This window comes from Gopherus evgoodei, chromosome 3 (assembly GCF_007399415.2).
Source record: "Gopherus evgoodei ecotype Sinaloan lineage chromosome 3, rGopEvg1_v1.p, whole genome shotgun sequence".
Classification (NCBI taxonomy): Eukaryota; Metazoa; Chordata; order Testudines; family Testudinidae; genus Gopherus; species Gopherus evgoodei.
This window is the reverse complement of record NC_044324.1, coordinates 111,015,560-111,037,701: the sequence shown is the minus strand read 5'-3', so window position 1 is coordinate 111,037,701 and position 22,142 is coordinate 111,015,560. Positions and strand designations below refer to the sequence as shown.

General features: G+C 40.0%; 1 protein-coding gene across 3 annotated transcripts in view; it reads right to left on the bottom strand.

Moving 5' to 3' along the window:
* ENPP1 (ectonucleotide pyrophosphatase/phosphodiesterase 1) overlaps positions 1-22,142 on the bottom strand; it is a 77,865-nt gene that overhangs the window by 27,650 nt on the left and 28,073 nt on the right. For all 3 annotated transcript variants that reach the window (XM_030556319.1, XM_030556318.1, XM_030556317.1), the window contains exons 2-8: positions 20,538-20,610; positions 19,401-19,517; positions 17,694-17,819; positions 17,200-17,260; positions 13,375-13,472; positions 3,048-3,127; positions 1,171-1,290 (exon numbers count right to left, since the gene is read on the bottom strand). In XM_030556319.1, the coding sequence (XP_030412179.1) occupies positions 1,171-1,290; positions 3,048-3,127; positions 13,375-13,472; positions 17,200-17,260; positions 17,694-17,819; positions 19,401-19,517; positions 20,538-20,610 (675 nt within the window). The remainder of the gene's footprint in view (positions 1-1,170; positions 1,291-3,047; positions 3,128-13,374; positions 13,473-17,199; positions 17,261-17,693; positions 17,820-19,400; positions 19,518-20,537; positions 20,611-22,142) is intronic.

Below are 22,142 nucleotides of genomic sequence, written 5' to 3'. Positions count from 1 at the left end.
GAGGAAGCTGAAACGAAGTTGGGAGAAGATGGTAAATGGAAGACCTAGTGATGAGTAGTGTAGGCTGGAGGGGAGAAAGAAATGGCAAGAGATAGAGGATGGAGAGAGAAGAGTGAGAGACAGACACAAAAGCCAGAGAAATGGAAAAAAGAAAGGCAAAAACACACACAAACTGTTAGTTTTAGTTCTTTCTAATGAATTATTTCCCAGGCAGAAAAGAGAAGAGGAGGAAGGGTGGGAATCTTTGGGTCACTGCAGCTAGAGTGTGTGAAAATGCTAGATGACTTTTCAAGCTCTGAGTATTCGAGAAATTGGGAAAGGTATCTTGGTATAGTCCCAACTAGTATCCACAGAGACCCTGGACTGGAACCATTCTACAGAATTATACTTTTTGGAGGGGGGCTGGAGAGGAGGCAGAAAATGAATAATTAAAATATTCTAAACTGGGGTAATTGCCATAAAAATAATATAAATAAGATCATTAACAAAAATCCTGCCACCTTTTTTTTCATTATTGCAGTTTACATGTAAACTATTTCAAAGCCATTTTACAGCTGCAACAATGTAATCATGTAGTTATGCTGAGTGACAGCTTCTTGGCTACCTTGGAAATGCTCTCTGCAACTTTTTTCAGAGTGGTAGCCGTGTTAGTCTGTATCAGCAAAAACAACGAGACGTTCTTGTGGCACCTTAGAGACTAACAAATTTATTTGGGCATAAGCTTTTGTGGGCTAGAACCCACTTCATCAGATGCATGAAGTGAAAAATACAGGAGCAGGTATAAATACATGAAAGGATGGGGGCTGCTTTACCAAGTGTGAGGTCAGTCTAATGAGATAAATCAATTAATAGCAGGATACCAAGGGAGGAAAAAACTTTTGAAGTGGTAAGAGAGTGGCCCATTACAGACAGTTGACAGGAAGGTGTGAGTAACAATAGGGAGAAATTAGTATTGGGGAAATTAAGGTTAGGTTTTGTAACCAGTCTGGGTTCTAGCCCATGAAAGCTTATGCTCAAATAAATTTGTTAGTCTCTAAGATGCCACAAGGACTCCTCGTTGTTTTCTCTGTAACACTGTTTCTCAGTAACATCATTTTCCTGAGAAATAACTAAACAACATAACCACTATCTCTTGTGTCTCATAGCAGCATATTAGTTATTAATACTTACAGGCTGTCCTTGGTACCACTGCGGATTAAACTTCTCTGCATTTTTAAGTGTGAAGGAAACATTTCTATGGGGGTCGTAGATCTTGTTATCAATTATACCATGGGATTCTGGATACAGCCCCTACAATTAAGATTGCATCATTGTATAAAAGAGAAAATCCTTTTTATAGAAATCCTTATGTACACATCACTATAAATGCCATAAGTCACAGAATGTTCTAACAGGGTCACATTTCACTGCTACAAAGATCAAATACAGACTGACACTTCTGAAAGGTAATGCTGTATTTTTCAGACTTTGGGTAAGTGGATGCAAGTCTATTGACTTACATTACGTCTGAATTTGGCTTGACCTCTTCTGGCTGAATTTACAGCCTACTTGCTCTAGTTTTCTCTTATTCTCTTTTAGAGGCATTTAGGCAAAACAGAGCCTAAATGGATGGCATAACCTTAGCCTGACATCTTAAGAGTAGCACAGCCGGTTTGCCACAGAATAGGATGGCCTTCATGAAGCAGTTGGGCGGATCCCCACCTGTGATTAGATGCCTCCATAAGATAACAGACCTACAAGTAGCTCAATGGTGGGGCGTGGGGAGCTTCAAGGAGTAGGGAGGCTTCTGAGGAGACTCTGTGACAGGGAAAGGAGCCAGAAGGGTGCTTACGACTCCAGCTAAGTGAAAGACGAGGCTGGGGATACCTGCTGTGTGCCTGGTTTACCTATTTTGATTGATGCTGAACTATGTTTGTGATTGAATAAATACATGCCTCAAAAAAAGGAATGGAATAGTGACAGTGGGAAGCTTTATTTACACACTATTTGGAGAGTTAGTTCCCCAGCTTTCATAAGAGTGGGAGAACTGAGGCAGAGGATAGTCTGATGCCAGGTTAAGGGAGACCCCATTACATGGTGGCAGAGCAAAACTCTTTCTATCAAGTCACCTCTTCAAATTTGGAAGTGTGTGTCTTGGGGGGAAGGGGACAACTTTTAAAAAAATAAGTAGAGATCCAGAGACTGTGCACATAACAGCATCCACTGTCATGCCACTCAAAGAGGCAACAGCACTGATGAGTCAGAAGCAGAAGGTAGTGAGGCTGTGATTCCATCAATCTTAATTTGAGTTCTAAACTCTTTGACCATGAAGCTCATGGGAGTCTGCTGATATATCATAGAAGGCAGTAAGACATAATCCAGTTTTGGAAGCTTTTTTTTTAATTGGTTTATTTTCTCCTGTATATTCAAGATGAGAGAAAGCTTAGAGATCAGCTGTTTGTGACACCTTCCACCCTTGGGCTGCTTCTGAATCAGATTTGAATCCCAGACAGCCTTAGATCTCCTCATACCTTCAAAACTCAAGAGATTTTCAGATTGCTGGTTCCATTTCAGACCTCATCTATGACTACTTAATGTCACAATTTCTGTTCCATGGATGGGGCATAAGGCACATATCTTCCCAAAGAAAAGGAATGAGAAAAGAACCTACCTTGCTTCCACCCCACTGGCCAAAACTGTGATTCAGCTGATTATGCCAGATTCATACCAATGCATAAAATGAAGAAGTATAAATACCAATTTATAATGCCACAGGAATTCTTACACCTGGTATTAGATACTTTTTTAATTAATTATCAGGATCAAGTTAATCTATCAATCTAATTATCAGGCATAAGTAGTCTTTATATAGTGATTGTCACACATTAAGCCAGATCTTAGCATGAAGAGAAAAGAAGAAAAGTGTGGAATCTATATTTTTATAGTCCTGTGGGAAATCTTAAGTATTGTTCTTGTTGGGTTTAATTATCCACAAATCCTGTTTCCCCCGGAATTGATTACATTCAGAACAATGTATCTTCTAGAGAGAAAAACACAGAAGTTCTTACTGTGACAATGGTGTAGTGATTAGGGAACGTTTTTGTTGGATACACTGGTCTCATGTTGGGAGTGTATGTTCCACATTTTTCTAGAGGGAAAAATGTAAAGTTACAAAAGTGAAAAAAATTCACAAGACTCAACTATGTATACATTCAGTTTTAAAAATCACACCCCTGTAGAGTTTGCACTCTGCAACATTCTAGAATTCATACAGTAAACTCCTCACTTAACGTTGTAGTTATGTTCCTGAAAAGTGCGACTTTAAGCAAAATGATGTGAAGCAAATCCGATTTCCCCATAAGAATTAATGTAAATGTGTATATATATATATAAGCTTGGTGGAGATGGTGAAGTTACAGGATGGAAGAGGGTGCGATATTTCCCAGAGAATGTCTTACTGCTAAATGATAGAATAGCATTCAGCTGAGCCCTCAAGGGTTAACACGCTGTTGTTAATGTAGCCTCATACTCTACAAGGCAGCACAAATGGAAGGAGGGGAGACAGCATGGCAGACAGAGACAGAGAAACACACCCTGTGTGTGGGAGAGAAAGAGAGATGCACATTGCCCCTTTAAGTACGCTGACCCCACTCTAAGTACATTGCCTTTAAAAAGATCAGGAAGTTGAGACAGCAGCTGCGGCCAGCAAGCTCTCTCCATCCTGAGCCCTGTCCTGTCCCCACTCTGCTGTATATGGAGAATGAGTAGGGGGGACAGGACACCCTGACATAAGCCTTCCTCTTCCCCACTCCCCTGCACAGCAAGCAGGAGGCTCCCAGGAGCAGCTCCAAGGCAGAGGGCAGGAGCAGCACATGTCAGAGAGGACAGCTGAACTGCTGGCAATTGGTAGCCTGCTGGGTGGCTGCTGCACAGGGAACTTAGGAGAGCAGGAAGCTGATAGGGGCGCCGCCGGTCCACCCTGGTTCCAAGCCCCCACCAACTAGCTGCAACGGGCTGCTCTTCCTGCAAGCAGTGGGCAAAGCAGCCAGCTGCCAAACAATGTTATAAGAGAGCACTGCAAAACTTTAAACAAGCATGTTCCCTAACTGATCAGCAACATAACAACGAAACAACATTAACCGGGACGGCTTTAAATGAGGAGTTACTGTACTTATGTCAGAAATGAACAAGTCACATTTGATTTAACAGCTAGTGGTAGAAATGCATTCTAGATACTCCTTATGGAGCAGATCTTTAACCACTGAAGTTAATGGTCACAGAATCAGGCCTTTTGAACAATACCTGGTGCAGATGTATACAGGAATGACCAAAGAAGTTATGCTGTTCCAATTAGAACACCGAACTAGCAGCTGGTAAGAGTGCTGTGCAGTGTGAGCACTAGTAATGATTTCAGTCTGGGAGTTCCCAGAAGCAAAGTAGCTTTTGACTGAGGGCTATAAATGCTGTCTTGCCCCAGTTCTCTTAAGGGTATGTGACAAATTGCTATTTACTTTGCTTTCAGTTTATATACACATCCCATAAAAGGGAGTGTTTATTATGTTCTCCAGGCATAACCTCAAACTTATGTTCTTGCCAAAGAATTGCAGGTCTCTTTAAAAAAAAAAAAATCACTGACAATACATATTAGAATGAAAAATCATTCATGTTTGGCCAAAATGGTAAAATTTGGATTCCTTAAGCAAGTTGCCTAAATCCGTACTCAAGCACCAAAATAGGTGTTCTCTTCTTCTGAAAGTTAGGACAATAACCCTAACTAACGTATAAAAAAATACCACATAAAGACCAAAAGTTTTGAGTAAAGCAGGAGTCGGCATCCTTTCAGAAGTGGTGTGCCGAGAGCTTCATTTATTCACTCTAATTTAAGGTTTTGCGTGCCAGTAATACATTTTAATGTTTTTAGAAGGTCTCTTTCTATAAGTTTATAATATATAACTAAACTATTGTTGTATGTAAGATAAATAAGGTTTTTAAAATGTTTATGAAATTTCGTTTAAAATTAAATTAAAATGCAGAACCCCCTCGGACCAGTGGCCAGGACCCAGGCAGTGTGAGTGCCACTGAAAATCAGCTCGGATGCCGTGCCATAGGTTGCCTACTCCTGGTGCAAAGGATAAAGATAAGCATAAAGTTAATGATTCATTAGATTGATTTTCTGCTCTGTAATCTATGCATGCACTTTGCATCATTCTCTCCCATATGTTCAGTATAGTATAGATGTTGGCAGAGTTTAAGAAATCTTTATATCCAACATGTTATTTTGCTACATCAGCTGAACCTGATCTAAGACACATTGAATCCACTGGAAAAAGTCTTGTGTTGCTTTCAATAGGCTATGGACTAGGCACCAACTGGAGAAAAACAAATTTAGATAAAATAAGAACAGGCCAAACCCTCTCCTAAAATTCATAATATTCCCTTTTTAGAGTATAATAAAAGGCATCCTCCCTATCAAGTCTTTCTGGTGCTCTGGGACATAGCGACCCCTTCAAGCATTTCCAAACTTCTTGTCCTAGCTATCTCCTCAGATGCTATTTTTCTAAAGCCTGAAAATATAAATCTTGAGAATTTGTTAACCAAAATCCATGGGGATTTTGGCAGGGACTTTACTTTGTCTTCTATTCTACTTGGCTCACTTCCCATATTTTAGAGCCAGATAAAGGTGAAGAAAAAAGAAGATTTGTTTGAAAATTGATGTATTGAAGAGTCAAAAGAAATCTGCAACCCCCTTTTCCAAATCCAAAATGTACATGTGACAGAGTGGGATATATCTGGGTCAAACTGTGAACTCCAATTTGTCACCTCCATTTTGGATTAGGACATCCATTTTTTGTTATATGATGAACTTGTGTCTAACCTTGCTCAAAGAAAGCTTGCAATGTATTCTAGTAAACTACCCTGCCCAGGAAAGATGTGATCTCTAAGAATCCATCAAGACAACAATCTAGAGCCACTGAGGGTCTTTCAGTTACCAGCCCATTGCCAAGGAACAATGGACTTTCTACACAAAAGCCCAGAGGGGTTAAGGGATAAGCATACCAGTGGAGCACATGGCCAAAAAGGAAGCAAGACTTTATAAAAGAGGGCTTCTCTATGAGTAGGGCCATCTATCACCACATGCAAGAAGACTGCTGGAGGAAGAAGAAATCTGGCTAGCCTGAAATGCAGACAAGACCTCAGACTCATAGAAGGGGTGAGATCAATCTAGGGGAGAGTGCATCTCAGACTTATGAATTTGCAAAGATCTGTCACTTTAGTGCTGTTAAAGAGTAAAGTGACTGTGGTTAAGAAATTTCTTTGCTAAGCCTGTGTTCTTTGCTTTTCTGCCATGTTGTCCTGTGATGGCTAAACTAGAAGCCACAGTGCCCATAACTAGGTAGAACTCTGAGGGAATGTGTGCAAGCAACCAGGAGGCCTGGGAGGTCTGAGGCAGTAGTCCCAGGATCTGGGGTGGCTGGAATGTGGAGTCCCATGTCCTAAGGAAGGCTCAGAAAAGAGGTTAGAGCCTCTAGAGACCAGAGCTAGGAACAATGACTAGATTCAACCAACACCCAGTTGGCTTAGTAACACATGGACTTAACATTTGTGTCCACACACAACAGACTGGTGACCATCCAGAGAGACTGGGCCAGATTGTAGCAATACACACTTCTGGAAGACCTCCGAATGCCAGCCCCTTACCCCTCACATCTTAAAGGTGGAGGGTCAGAATGATGGCCGCCCTCCACCACGGGGTATGTATTATGGAAAGAAACTATAGTTATTGTTTTGCTTAGTTAATTTGTAAAATGAATTTTGGTGGTTTTTTTATTGTGATTTTTTCCCCATCTTTTAACCAGTACTATAAATGAACGTGTCCTGCAAATGAAGTGCATCTGACAATTTCCCATCAATTGTGAAGCAATTTATTCATTGTTTTTTAATATTCTACCAGAAACAGATATTTTTCACCGTTTCTTCCTCTAGTATATCATAAGTTGCTGGTTGTCCAGCAGGGAATTTAGGCCCTCATCTTGCAAACACTTATCCACATGCTTAACGTTATGACATCAGTAGTCTCACTGACTTCGGCAGCACAATACACTGTAAAGTTAGGCACATGCATAAGGGTTCTCTGGATCAGGACCCTAGAATGGCTAGTGTTGATGAATTGTTATTTATGTTCCAGTGTCAGACTGTTCAAGAAATGGAGCAGAATTGCACCCACTTATCTTTATGAACAAAAACTGTGTTTTATGTTTGTAATTATACATATTTTAACAAAATCTTAGTTAAAAAGTAAAGTGGAAAAAAATTGATGTTTTTTTCCATGTCTAATAATGAGTGCTACAGAGACATTGTTCTATGGGGGATTCTAATGACTCCAATTTGACTATTTAAATCCTAACTCTTAAGTGGAATGAACAGGAATTTTATATTCGTGGGTCCCGGTCCTGCAAATACATATGCATGAGTAGTTCCAATAGTACTACTGACCTGCATAGTTACTCCTGTGTGCTACCACTTGCCAGGTCAGAGGCTATGTGGTGCTATTAATTTATTAAGTGTGCTATGAAAATAAGTTAGCAACACATTGATGTACAATATTAAATGACAATAATTTACATATAGCACCTACCATTCCAGAACATTTCATTACAAACTATAGGCCAAAATCAAAGGGCACTTAAATCAATGGGATTCTTGCCATTGACATCAAAGGCATTCATCAGGCTTCAGTCCTTTGACTAAATCATGGGGAAGATGAGGAGTCATTGTGCTATAACAGCGGTAGATGAAGACACTCTGCCAGAATTCCTCCAAGGGCCCACGGTTGTGCACACTACATCAGGAGCTTCAAACTTTGAAAAGGTCCATCATGTATTTCCTCTCTCGTGCTGGCCCAGCTCTGCTCATCAGTGTGGATGTGAGGCCTGTTTACCCCAGCTTCATCCCCCTTTGGATTAGATAGTGCTACTGCTGACTCCAGGCTAGCACAGGGTTTGCACTCCCTTTCCATACTGTGGCTGTCCTCTGCACAGGACATGTCGGGCTATATTTCCACATACCAGCATGTACATACCATAAATCATTTAACCTGCAAATTAAATGCAGGCAAATTAAATGCAAAGGTGTCTATTGCTGAACAATATCCCCACTATTTTACATAATAGGATGTGACTTCAGCTGGTCACAACATTTCCAACTAAATGAAATTTCATCAAAGCCAAAATATTATCAGTTTTAAAGTTTTTACTGGTAAGGTTTTTTAGGTCCAAGGTTCTCTGGTCCAAAGTGACCAGAGACAGACTAACTCTTGCCCTCGCTAGTTTGGTGGCATGGCACCGGCCTGGGATGTGGGAGACCCAACTTCAAGCCTGCCCTGTCTGATTCAGAGTGATCTGGGATGAAAAGCACTGCTCTGAGTCAGGCAGAGCAGGCTCAAACCTGGATCACCCACATCTCAGGCCAGTGCCCATGTCACCAGACTAGAAAATGTGAAAGTTAGTCTCTCTCATCAGGAGTTCCCTGTACCTTAAAAAAAGCTCAGTTTTTAATAAAAATATGGACTTTTTGACATAATTCTATTTCATTAAAGTGTTTGAAAGATTTTGATTTGGTTCAGTACAAAATTAAAACAAATTTTCAAAACTTTGAAGTTGCTGTGCTATAGACTCATAGACTCATAGACTCTAGGACTGGAAGAGACCTTGAGAGGCCATCGAGTCCAGTCCTCTGCCCTCATGGCAGGACCAAATACTGTCTAGATCATCCCTAATAGACATTTATCTAACCTACTCTTAAATATCTCCAGAGATGGAGATTCCACAACTTCCCTAGGCAATCTATTCCAGTGTTTAACTACCCTGACAGTTAGGAACTTTTTCCTAATGCCCAACCTAAATCTCCCTTGCTGCAGTTTAAGCCCATTGCTTCTTGTTCTATCATTGGAGGCTAAGGTGAACAAGTTTTCTCCCTCCTCCTGATGACACCCTTTTAGATACCTGAAAACTGCTATCATGTCCCCTCTCAGTCTTCTCTTTTCCAAACTAAACAAACCCAATTCCTTCAGCCTTCCTTCATAGGTCATGTTCTCAAGACCTTTAATCATTCTTGTTGCTCTTCTCTGGACCCTCTCCAATTTCTCCACATCTTCCTTGAAATGCGGTGCCCAGAACTGGACACAATACTCCAGCTGAGGCCTAACCAGCGCAGAGTAAAGCGGAAGAATGACTTCTCGTGTCTTGTTAACAACACACCTGTTAATGCATCCCAGAATCACGTTTGCTTTTTTTGCAACAGTATCACACTGTTGACTCATATTAAGTTTGTGGTCTACTATGACCCCTAGATCTCTTTCTGCCATACTCCTTCCTAGACAGTCTCTTCCCATTCTGTATGTGTGAAACTGATTGTTCCTTCCTAAGTGGAGCACTTTGCATTTATCTTTATTGAACTTCATCCTGTTTACCTCAGACCATTTCTCCAATTTGTCCAGATCATTTTGAATTTTGACCCTGTCCTCCAAAGCAGTTGCAATCCCTCCCAGTTTGGTATCGTCCGCAAACTTAATAAGCGTACTTTCTATGCCAACATCTAAATCGTTGATGAAGATATTGAACAGAGCCGGTCCCAAAACAGACCCCTGCGGAACCCCACTGGTTATACCTTTCCAGCAGGATTGGGAGCCATTAATAACTACTCTCTGAGTACGGTTATCCAGCCAGTTATGCACCCACCTTATAGTAGCCCCATCTAAATTGTACTTTCCTAGTTTATCTATAAGAATATCATGCGAGACTGTATCAAATGCCTTACTAAAGTCTAGGTATATCACATCCACCGCTTCTCCCTTATCCACAAGGCTCGTTATCCTATCAAACAACGCTATCAGATTAGTTTGACACGATTTGTTCTTTACAAATCCATGCTGGCTATTCCCTATCACCTTACCACCTTCCAAGTGTTTGCAGATGATTTCTTTAATTACCTGCTCCATTATCTTCCCTATGGAATTGTCATCCTCCAGTCAGCTTTAGTTGTGATGAAGATCATAGAACCATAGAACTGGAAGGGACTTTGAGAGGTTATCTAGTCCAGTCCCCTGCAATCGTGACAGGGCTAATTATCTAGACCATTCCTGACAGGTTTTTATCTAACATGCTCTTAAAAATCTCCAATCTCTAGGCAATGTATTCCAGTGCTTAACCATCCTGACAGTTAGGAAGTGTTTCTTAATGTCCAACCTAAACTGCCCTTGCTGCAGTTTAAGCCCATTGCTTCTTGTCCTACCTCAGAAGTTAAGAAAAAAAAATTTCTTCCTCCTCCTTGTAACAACCTTTTACATACTTGAAAACTGTAATGTCCCCTTTCAGTCTTCTCTTCTCCATACTAAACAAACCCAATTTTTTCAATCTCCCCATATAGGTCATGTTTTCTAAACCTTTAATCATTTTTGTTGCTCTTCTCTAGATTCTCTCCAATTTGTCCACATCCTTCCTGAAATGTGGTGCCCAGAACTGGACACAGTAATCCAGCTGAGACCTAATCAGCGCGGAGTAGAGCAGAAGAATTACTTCTCATGTCTTGCTTACAACACTCCTGCTAATACATCTTACAATGATGTTTGCTTTTTTTGAAACAGTGTTACACTTTGACTCATATTTAGCTTGTGATCCACTATGACCTCCCAGATCCCTTTCCACAGTACTCCTTCCTAGGCAGTCATTTCCCATTTTTTATGTGTGCAGCTGATTGTTCCTTCCTAAATGGAGTACTTTACATTTGTCCTTATTGAATTTCATCCTATTTACTTCGGACCATTTCTCCAGTTTGTCCAGATCATTTTGAATTTTAATCCTAGCCTCCAAAGCACTTGCAACCCCTCCCAGCTTGGTATCATCCACAAATGTTATAAGTGTACTCTCTATGCCATTATCTAAATCATTGATGAAGATATTGAACAGAACCGGACCCAAAACTGATCCCTGTGGGACCCCACTCTTTATACCCTTCCAGCATGACTGTGAATCACTGATAACTATGCTCTGGGAATGGTTTTCCAACCAGTTTTGCACCCTCCTTATAGTAGTTCCATCCAGGTTTAATTTCCCTAGTTTATTTATGAGAAGGTCATGTGGGACAGTATTAAAAGCTTTACTAAAATCAAGATATACCACATCTACCACTTGTCCCCCACCCTACCCCCCATGCATCTACAAGGCTTGTTACTCTGTCAAAGAAAGCTATCGGGTTGGTTTGACATATTTTTGACAAATCCATGCTGACAGTTACTTACCACATTATTATCTTCTAGTTGTTTGCAAGCTGATTGCTTAATTACTTACTCCATTATCTTTCTGGGTACAGAAGTTAAGCTGATTGGTCTGTAATTCCCTGGGTTGTTCTTATTTCCCTTTTTATAGATGGGCACTATATTTACCCTTTCCAGTCTTCTGGAATCTCTCCCGTCTTCCATGACTTCTCAAAGATAATCACTATGGCTTATATCTCCTCAGTCAGCTCCTTGAGTATTCTAGGATGCATTTCATCAGGCCCTGGTGACTTGAAGTCATCTAATTTGTCCAATTTTTAACTTGTTCTTTCCCTATTTTAGCCTCTTCTGATCCTACCTCATTTTCAGAAGCATTCACTACATTAGACATCCAATCACCACCAACCTTCTTGGTGAAAACCAAAACAAAGAAGTGATTAAGGACCTTCCACAATTCCTGTTGTTATTTTTCCCCACTCATTGAGTAACAAGCCTATCCTGTCCTTGGTCTTCCTCTTGCTTCTGATGTATTTGTAGAAAGTTTTCTTGTTACCCTTTATGTCTCTAGCTAGTTTGATCTCATTTTGTGCCTTGGCCTTCCTAACTTTGTCCCTACATACTTGTGTTATTTGTTTATATTCATCCCTTGTAACTTGACCTAGTTTTCACTTTTTGTAGGACTCTTTTTTGTTTTTTAGATCATTGAAGATCTCCTGGTTAAGACAGGGTGGTTTCTTGCCATACTTCCTAAATTCCTACACAGTGGGATAGTTTGCTCCTGTGCCCTTAATAATGTCTCTTTGAAAACCTGCCAACGGTCTTCTATTGTTTTTCCCCTTAGACTTGGTTCCCATAGGATCTTACCTATCAACTCCCTGAGTTTGCTAAAGTCTCCCTTCTTGAAATTCATTGTCTTTATTTTGCTGTTCTCCCTCCTACCATTCCTTAGAATCATGAACTCTATCATTTCATGATCACTTTCACACATGTTGCCTTCCACTTTCAAATTCTCAACCAGTTCCTCCCTATTTGTCAAAATCAAATCTAGAACAGCCTCTCCCCTGGCAGCTGTCTCCACCTTCTGAAATAAAAAATTGCCTTCAATACATTCCAATAACTTGTTGATAATCTGTGCCCTGCTGTGCTGGTTTCCCAACCGATGTCTGGGTAGCTAAAGTCCCGCATCACCACCAAGCTTTGGATGATTTTATTAGCTGTTTAAAAAAAGCCTTATTCACCTCTTCTTCCTGGTTAGGTCGTCTGTAATAGACCCCTACCGTGACATCACTTGTTTTTTACCCCTTTTATCCTTACCCAGAGACTTTCAACAAGTCTATCTCCTATTTCCACCTCAATCTCAGTCCAAGTGTATACATTTTTAATATATAAAGGAGAGAATGGTTTTCATTGTTATTTTTAGATAAACAGAATGTAGTCACTCCAGACTGCAATTTGGATAGCACAGCAAACCTGACATTGCTACTCAGGCAAGAAGTACCATGGAATTTTTACAAGTGGTCAAGAGTTTGGTTGTATGCCTTATGTTTAAATTATCCTTATAGTTATAAGAGATAAAAACTTTGGGCTTCAAAAAAAAAGAAAACAACTAAAAATTTATATTCGGTAAAACACCACAAAGCCTGTTGAAAAAAAGCACCAAGACTATGGCCGTTTCTAGTCACTCATTCATTTAATGAAATGAAACTCCTCCCTCAAATGTCATCATTTTCCTATTCCATTCATCAGCTCTTGCATTTTATTAGTCATTTCTCATATTTTCTCCACCACGCTTTCCTTCTCAAAATATTGAAATACTTTCTACCTCTTTTTCCATTATTTTGTCACCACCCCATCTAAATACAAGTCACTCTGCAGGCTGAATCATACTTTAGAAATGGTATGAAGTCAAAACATCACATCTAACTGTTTTTTTATTTTGCAAAATTATCACTGCTCACCCACAGAAAGGGCTGCTCAACCATTTTCAGTCTCTCACTGAAGAATACTTGGCCAGCTCCTGGAGAAGTGTTTAAAAGAGTTCTCCTTGTATTCTTAAAACAATGGACAGCTTAGATTTTTCTAATAAAGTGTCATGTTATTGCTTAGACAGAGAATCTACTCACGTAATTTGCTAATAACAGGAAGAAGTCCACTCCAGGTATGCAAATACTCTGCTCTGAAGCCATCCAAAGAAAACAACAAAACTGGGGGTTTCGCAAACCTGAACAATTAGAAATAAGAGAGTTAAAAGAAAAATATGGAATTTAATATCTTTACACTGCTTTTTCAGTGTAAAGAGCTAAACAGATACTCAGTGTTCACAATTACAGCTAGGCAGAAATTTTTCAAAGTTTGTTTGCTGAAAAAGGGAGTTCCAGTTGACCAGAAACTATTCATAAATTTGACCTGAGAGTTTCTGCTGGAGAAAAGTTTTTCAAGGTCAGCAAAGTTTGTCTTTTATAAGATTTAGCCCAATGGTTAACACACTTGCCTAGATCATGAGAAATGGGGGTTTAAAGCCCACTCTGGGGCAGAGACTTGAACTCAGATCTTCCCTTTTCCAGGCCAGCACCTCTAACAACCAGGCTATAAGTCATTCTACAGTTAACTGATCCTGTTGGAGCTGGTCAACTTTGTATAAATGCTTAAAAGTCAATTGTGCCAAATAGCAAGAATAACTCTATAGCCTGGCGATTAAGGAACTCACCTTGGAGATAAGAGATGTGGATTCAAGTCCCTTCTCTGAATCAGCCAGAGAAAAGATTGGTATTTACATATCTTGCTCCCTTGAGCTAGCCTAACCTGAAACGTAAGGATATCCGACACATTCTTTCTCCACCACCACAGGAAAAGACAAGGATTTTTCTTTTCAAAAGAAAATAATTTATCCTTTTGCATAAATCATGTAGGCCCAGATCCTGCAGAGACTTCAATACATGCATAACTCTAAGCATGTGATCAGTCCCGTTGAAGTCTGTGGGATTAGTCAGGTGAGTAATGTTAAGCACATGCTTAAGTATTTGTAGGATCAGAGCCTTGTTCTACTCTGGACCATCAGAACCCACCCAATGTGACCCAAAACAAAGAATTAAGAGTGATTTAAAAGCACAAAATTTGCAAGTATGACAAGGAAACACCAATTAAGTAACGGTACATTAGGAAACACTCAAAATACAAAGAAGTCCAGTTGCTGTACAGACCCAAGAGCAATTCTGTTAGCTCAAAGTGAGCGCTGAGCAAGATTCACTTGTATTCTTGTTTATTCCTACTCTAGGAATGGAACATGCAGTTTTCAGTTGTTATCATTGGTGAGGGGCTCTGTCTGTCTGTCTCAAACTAGACCATACATCACCCTTTCTGGACTGGGTTTTATGGAAGAGTTTCTGGCTGAACACCAATAGACACTAGTTTGGTAAAAGTCTCTAGCTGACCATTCTGTCCACACAATAAACTCCAAAACTGCTAGAACAAAAAGCACAAACCATAAATGGTAGCTCCTATGTTTTATACCATTGCTCTGGCTTCTCATCAGCACAACCCTCTTCCTTGTTTGTCTGTCTTTGAGGATGACAGCCCCTTCTTTTAAGATGTAGAACTCAGGAGTACCAAGTAAGCTTGCAGCTGATAGCAACTCCCTTGAGTTGCCTCTGAACCCTGGATAGGAATTAACTCTCAAAACCCCAGACAGTTGGCAGGCTCAGCAATGCCTCTCCACTCACGGAGGTGTGGGCCAAAAGGGAGGTGGAATTGGAGCTGAATTGAAACTGGAATTTCTTTCTGTGGGAAATGCTGACATTTCAAAAGTTGTTTATGTTCCAAACTGGAATAGAAAGTCAAAATTTAAAAGTATTTTTGTGGAAAGGAAATTCCCAAATATTTATTTTTGTAAACATCAAATTTTTTCATATATGGTAGAATCATTTCATGGCTGAAATGTTTCAATGGGGGAAAACATTTTTTCCCAACAACATCTAAACATAAAATTATTATAATATAATTATTTTATAATACATATTATATTTAATGTGAAAGCAAAATTAAACAAAATCGATAGTCAAAATGAAACCTTTTGACATTATCTAAATGTAAAATCAAATCATCCCACAAGAGTCTGCAACTGACTTCAATTTTAAGGTTCATTTTTTGATCATCTCATAGGTCAAAATATGTGCATGAAATGCAGGTCTTTTTTCTTACTACCCATGGGCAGCTGTAACTTGTACTCATGCTCATCGTTGATGTCATAGACTTGATCCCTCACTCCTTACACAATGAAAACGTAGCTTAGGTAAAGACTGCAGAAGTAGGCCTGATGTGGAAGCTGGACCACAGGGCATACCTGCTGCCTCAGAGATATACTGAGCTATGCTGATAGCACAGATTCCTCAATGTGAAATATAAACTCCTCTAATTAAAACTTTTACAAAATTATTCATGCTGCATTTTCCTTATGTATTTAAGTATTTCATACGTCATAACCCAACTGATCCACATAATGGGAACAAATTAGGAAGAGATGGGCAAAAAATATTTTAAAAATTATTCCATTTGGAGTAAGTAGGGACTGTGAAGACATTTGCACAATGGTCCCAAACACCCATGCATGTGGCATATCCATAGTAAATATAACGCAGCTATTTTGGTTTCAGAAGCCTGTGCTCACAGCCCATACTGAATCCCAAACAAGACTTGAACAGCAAAATTCCCAAAACCTCAAGTAAATAATTTTCCGTTGGCTAGTGTAATTATCCTTATGTTTGAAAGCCAGATTTACTAAATTGCCAGATGTGGCTTAGTCCTCCAAGGTAAAAACCAAAACCAAAACAAACAATTCTGAGAGTTTGACTGTTTTAATCTATAAAGTAAAATAACTATAGACGCTACACAAATCTTGACAGCTCCATATGTGACATTTTATGTACATTTTTAAGGAACTAATTTGCATACTGTAGATAATTTGCATATAATCATAAAATTCCATGTATAGTCAATACACCTTCCACCTAGCAGTGGTGCTATGTAGGACATGGAACTGCCCAAAACCTAATGCCTATTGGGACATCATCTGGACTTGCTGGATTAGGTGAATGGATTCTAGGGTGCTAGGGTTGGTGGGTGCTGGAGCATGTACAGGGTAGTTGGGAAGTTGGCTAGTTGCCTGAGTACTGCTTAGGGGGCACTGGGGTAGGTGTGTAGTAGGAGTTGAATGGGTGCTGGGGTTGTGCTGTCTGGGAGGAGTCAGTATTGAGCCCCATTATCTTCTGGCCCTGCAGTGGGGATAGTAGCTGCTGCTGCACCCCTTAATTTCCTCTCATTGCTGCTTGACCTTTCCATGCTCAACTCCCATTGGGGAAGCAGCCACAGAAAAGTCCTATGGGCCACCTGACTGCCCATCTCCATGCTTCACGGTGGCCTCTAGCAACCAAAAGAGCCCACTGTTGCTGCAGTTTACAAGTCAACCAGAGGTAAGATTCAGGCTGAGCTGTAGGCAGGGCTGACAGGGCATGCAAGATGCATGACACTTTACAGCCCTGAATAATACTTCTGTTGATTCCCACGCCTCTCTAGCTGGTTGCACAGAGCACAATTGTTTTTCGTTCAAAAGCCTGGGATATCTACCATTTATACCACAGCAAGAAATTTGCTACCTTAAAAGGCCCAATGCAGCATGATTCTGAGATGGAAGAAGTGAGCACCCAGCACCTTGCAGGATTGGACAATTATGGGAGATTGTTATAAAATGGTGCTTGTATATTGAACCTTTTACCAAGATAAAAACTCCTAAGTTTGTAATGTTACCAGTACACTAAAAATAATAATGGAGTATAATTACTATTCAGAGACTGCTGAGGTGAGGAGTGGTTTGTTTGATTGTAAACTGAAATAACATTACCTTTAAAAATATTGTTTTAAATGCAAACTTCCAAATAAAGGGAGACCATCCTTACCCTGGTGGGCACTGGGGTTCATTAATGTCCTCACATTTTTCTTCAACCCAACTTTTCGCTCCTAAAATAGGTACAGTCACATTAAGAAATATTGTATAGTTCTCATATTAAATTAAATAAAACTGTCCATCACAATTTCTCAAAAAAAAAAGGGAGAGGGAAAACGTTTCTTTCAGTTTTCACACCGTTAGGATGAAAGGCCAGGAGTTCTCAGGTTACATCATCATTACTTGTAGTAACCTTAGTAGTAAGAACTTAGCAGCCATTAGCAAAAAGTTGGCCAGAAATCAAGCAACAGTGGTAACAAAATCTAAAGATTTGAAAAAATGAGAAAACTAGGGCATGCTCTAGATACAAGTTTTGTACTGTTATCATTATTCCTGTTAACGGTACGACTAAGGACTAAATTGTTACAATTAACAATGCTTTGTAACTTTTCTTTTGTTCCTTTCAAACAAGAAGGGTGTGGTTGGGAAGGTAAGATGGGAATTTACCTTGGCAAACTATATAATAATTGACACAACAATCTTTGTTTTCCACACAATCATCTGAACAGGAGCAACGATTCTCTGGCCACCTTTTCTCTCCACACCGGAATTTATTGCAGGTCCATATATGAGCTACAATCAGAAATCAAATGCAAAAAGTACAATTTTTAGTTCTTGTCTACATGCAGGTTTATGTGAGTAGTTTCTGTAGCTAGAATTTTTGAACATCTCCCTCAAGACAAAACTGAATGTGTACAAAGCATTTGTTATCGCCATCACAACATACAGCAGTGAGACATGGCAACTAACCAAGAAAGATATGCAAAAGCTAGATGCATTTCATCACAAATGTCTGAGAAGAATATTGGGAATAACACAGAGATAGGAAGACGAATGAAGAAGTCATAAAAATTACTGGACAAGGTACCCTCTCACAAATAATCTACAAAAGAAGACATCAGTGGCTGGGACATGTGCTGAGAATGGAAAAAGAAAGCTTACCAAATACCACTCTTGAATGAAAGCCAGAAAACGCAAGAAGAAAGAGAGGAAGACCGCAAATAACATGGAAACGAACAGTTCTGAGTGACATCAAGCACCTCAACATGAAATGGGAAGATTTGGAGATTGATGGGCAAGGATGGCAAATGTGGGTAACCCAATGTGCAGCAAAGCACAGGATGGACTAAGCTCTAAGGTAAGGTGTAAATGCAAGAGTAATGAAAAAGTTAAGGGTTACATTCTGCCTCCTGATCCACATGCAAAGATGAGTTTTAAGGAGTCCACACATGCATAACAGAGCACAATCTGACCTTTCAGAAAACAATAACAGCCACTTAAAAGTGATAACAGATGACATTGTATAGTTATATTGCCACAGATGAAGGACAATAAAAGGCAGCCTTGTATGGATTTCCCAAAGAGTAGTATTTCATAGCAAGCAGGCTTAATCTAGCCTTCCCGTAAGGGTTCAGTTCAAGATTTGTCCTGGCAGTGATGGAGCACATGTTAAAGTCTTTTCCTGAATTGAGGCCACAGTGCCTAATCCTATTCTCACTACTGTCAATGGTGAAACTCCTGATTATTGGAACGAAAGCCAGATCAAGCTCAGTTTGTGTCAGGTTTTTTTCAAGTGTTATCCTGAATCAGGCACGTGTCGCTCTCTAGGGCCACTGGGCGGCTGCTGGGCCAGGCAGCTACTTCACATAAAAAAACCAGATGGTTTTGCTATGGAACAAAAATACTTCAAAATCTCAGAATTTTTCAGTGAATGGAAAGTCCCATTACTGCTCAGCTCTAGCTGGGAGGGAGAGTAGCCTCCCCAGACCTTTTATGTGCTTCCTTTTTCATTTGGGTGGGGAGTGGGCATAAAGGAGCAGAGAATGGGAGGAGCTCTCCGTTTTTCCCCCCCCCATGCTAGCCAGTGCCGCCTGTGCCAGACACAGGACTTTGCTGCCATAATAATAATAATAAAATTAAAATAATAGTAACCACTGCAGCTTCATCAATGAAAGCAACTGTGGAATCACTAGCACAGACAAATCAATGGAATTTTAACCACAATGTTCTTATAGCAGGTCTAAGCAACATAGTGTTTAAACAGCCAGGAGCTGATGATGACTTGTCTTCACTAGCACTCCCGCCGGTGGCAGTAATTTATAAGAAAGGTGATGTAACTGCTTCCCTTTGTCTCCCTGATGTTTTCACTCTTACCTGGCTGTATACATGTTTCCTGGAAATCTAAGCAGCAATTTCCAAGTTCGACGCAATCTCTGTCACAGCGGCAGCTTCCAAATGTCCTCTCAAAGCAACGGCCTTTGCAAGTTTTGACTGAAATATTGGACAGTGTCATTACTTTCAGTAATCTCAGTATTAGGAACTTAGCAGCTATTACCAAAAAGTAGGGCAGAACTCAAACAACAATGGTAACAAGATCTAAATATTTGCAAAGGACAGAAATCTAGCACCTGCTATAGACACAGACTTTGTACCATTATAATTATTCCAGCTAGGGGTATGATTAAGGACTAAAAGTATTATGATTAACATTCCTTCATGTCTTTTCTATTGCTTCTTTCAAACAAGCAGTGTGTGGCTATTAGGATGCTGGTAGGTATATGAGGTGGGAATTTAGATGTCAATGGCTAAACATTAATCCTGAATTGGTCAATATGCCTAGAACATCAGTATGATCATTGCAGGGAATGACAGAGCTTTATTGTACCACTATTTAAATATTTTTCTAGTTTTCTAATATCCTGCGGTTGCGTAAGTTAGATATCATGGTGATTATATATAGGTAGCTATATGTAGGTAAATGCTTTATTTCCAAAAAAAATCCTGGTTCTCTCTGCAAAGCCTGAGTAAAATGGTAGAACAATACCAAACAGATTCCCATGGGGATTTAACAGTAATTGGAGTATCAGGGTAAATACCATCACAGGATTATTGGCTGAGCTTGAAGAGCCCTTACACTCAACTCAATGGCATTTCTCTGTTCTGAGTCTGGTCAGAATCTGTCATGATCCACTCCCTCCTGGATTTCTTTGATGAAGGATTTATTCATTTCACTAGTCAAATTGTTTCCTCATTTGTTCTGGTTCCTAGAATACAACCTCCCAGTCTCCTGTCTGAGCAAACCTTATAATGGAGGTGGAGGGGAAGACACCAGTGAATTAGAAGAGACACATAGGCAAGTACTTGGACTAAGGTGCTGGCAATTGAAACTACTTCAGGTAAGGCACACAACTGCCTTTCCCTGCAACATAAGGATGATATTCTTATAACCTCGTGATGAATTTTAAAAAGGAATTGCTCAGATTATTTATATTGGAGAATCACATTAATTACCATCTCTTGAACAGCTTGGCTTCAGTCCAAATATACATCCTAGGATTATGGTTAGCACACAGGCAGACAGTACCTGTAATATAGGAAATAAAATAAAAACGGAGTTAAATGTCACTATAAGATCATTTTGAAACCCCTCTTTTAGGTAATGAAAATCAAGTTATCCATCTATATGAAGTAATGCAAGCCTGCAGAAGCTGATACATTTACAGATTAGGAGACCAATCCCATTGCCATTACTCAGACAAGTTGTCTTGACTTGTACAAGTAATCCTGTTGATTTCAAAGAGACCATTCATATAAGTCAAGATTACAGGACAAGACCTTTACGTCTTTTATCTTCCTCATAAAAATATTAGGACCAAATACTGTCCTATGTCAATTGCTTACAATGCTTTTCCTTCCCCAAAATGAAAAAGTTGACTTTTAAATGCTTCTGTGACTGCTGCCTCGAATGGAAGATGCTGAGAATGCCACACTCCGGACAGACTGCAAGAAACAGGGCAGACACACACCAAAAATTGGTGATTTATTCTATAATTAGATTCACCAAGCCAGTAACAAAAGAGGTTCTGTAGAACCACACTGGTTTACCAGAAGCTAAAACGCAGTCCCCTTTAGGCATTCCAGCCCTTCATTCCCATCCAGACAAACTGGTCTAATATGATGAGAGGTTACTGAAAACCCAATTCACCATACATGAGCTTGGGGGAGGATAGCTCAGTGGTTTGAGCATTAGCCTACTAAACCCAGGGTTCTGAGCTCAATTCTTGAGGAGGCCACTTATGGAAACTAGGGCAAAATCAGTACTTGTTCCTGCTAGTGAAGGCAGGGGGCTAGACTCAATGACCCTTCAGGGTCCCTTCCAGTTCTAGGAGATAGGTATAGCTCCATTATTAAAAAAAAAAGTTTCTACCATTCCCAAAGGATCAGAAACTTACCCCCAGGTCAATATGTATTTCAAATCTTACCCTAATATTATGCTGTCAGCCAGGGGTGAAAGTAAGGTGGTACGGGCTGGTATAACATGAGGGGACAAAAGGAGCAGCTGCCCCAAGGCCAGCAATTTAAAAGGATCAGGGGCTCTGGCTGCCGCTGCTGCTACTGTGGCAGCAGCCAGAGCCCCGAGCCCTTTAAATTGCTGCTAGAGCCCCAGGTAGCGTGGGCCAGGCAGCTTGGATGGGCTGGCTGGGGGATGCTGAACCCCATCCCGCCTCTTTTGCCCAAGGCCCCACCCATTCCAGTGGAGACAGAGCCAACCCCCATAAAGGTAAGAGTTCAATTTTTCTTTCACCCTTACTGTCAGCCAACCCTCAGTAACTAACTAAAAATGTATTATTAAAATAAAAAAAGAATTATTGAATGGTTAAAGGATCATATACATTTTAAGAGATTGTCAAGTTCTCAGATCAGAATTGTAGCACTGATGGTGAGTTTTCTGATTTGCACAAAAGTCTCTCTCGAATCATTTCAGCAGGTCAGAATCCAAAGGCAGTTTATATGTAGAGTCTGTTAGAGTCTTTCCATGCATTTTCCACGGTATTCCAAGTAACATCTTGGAAGATCTTAGTCCCACATCTTAAAATAATATAATATATGGAGATA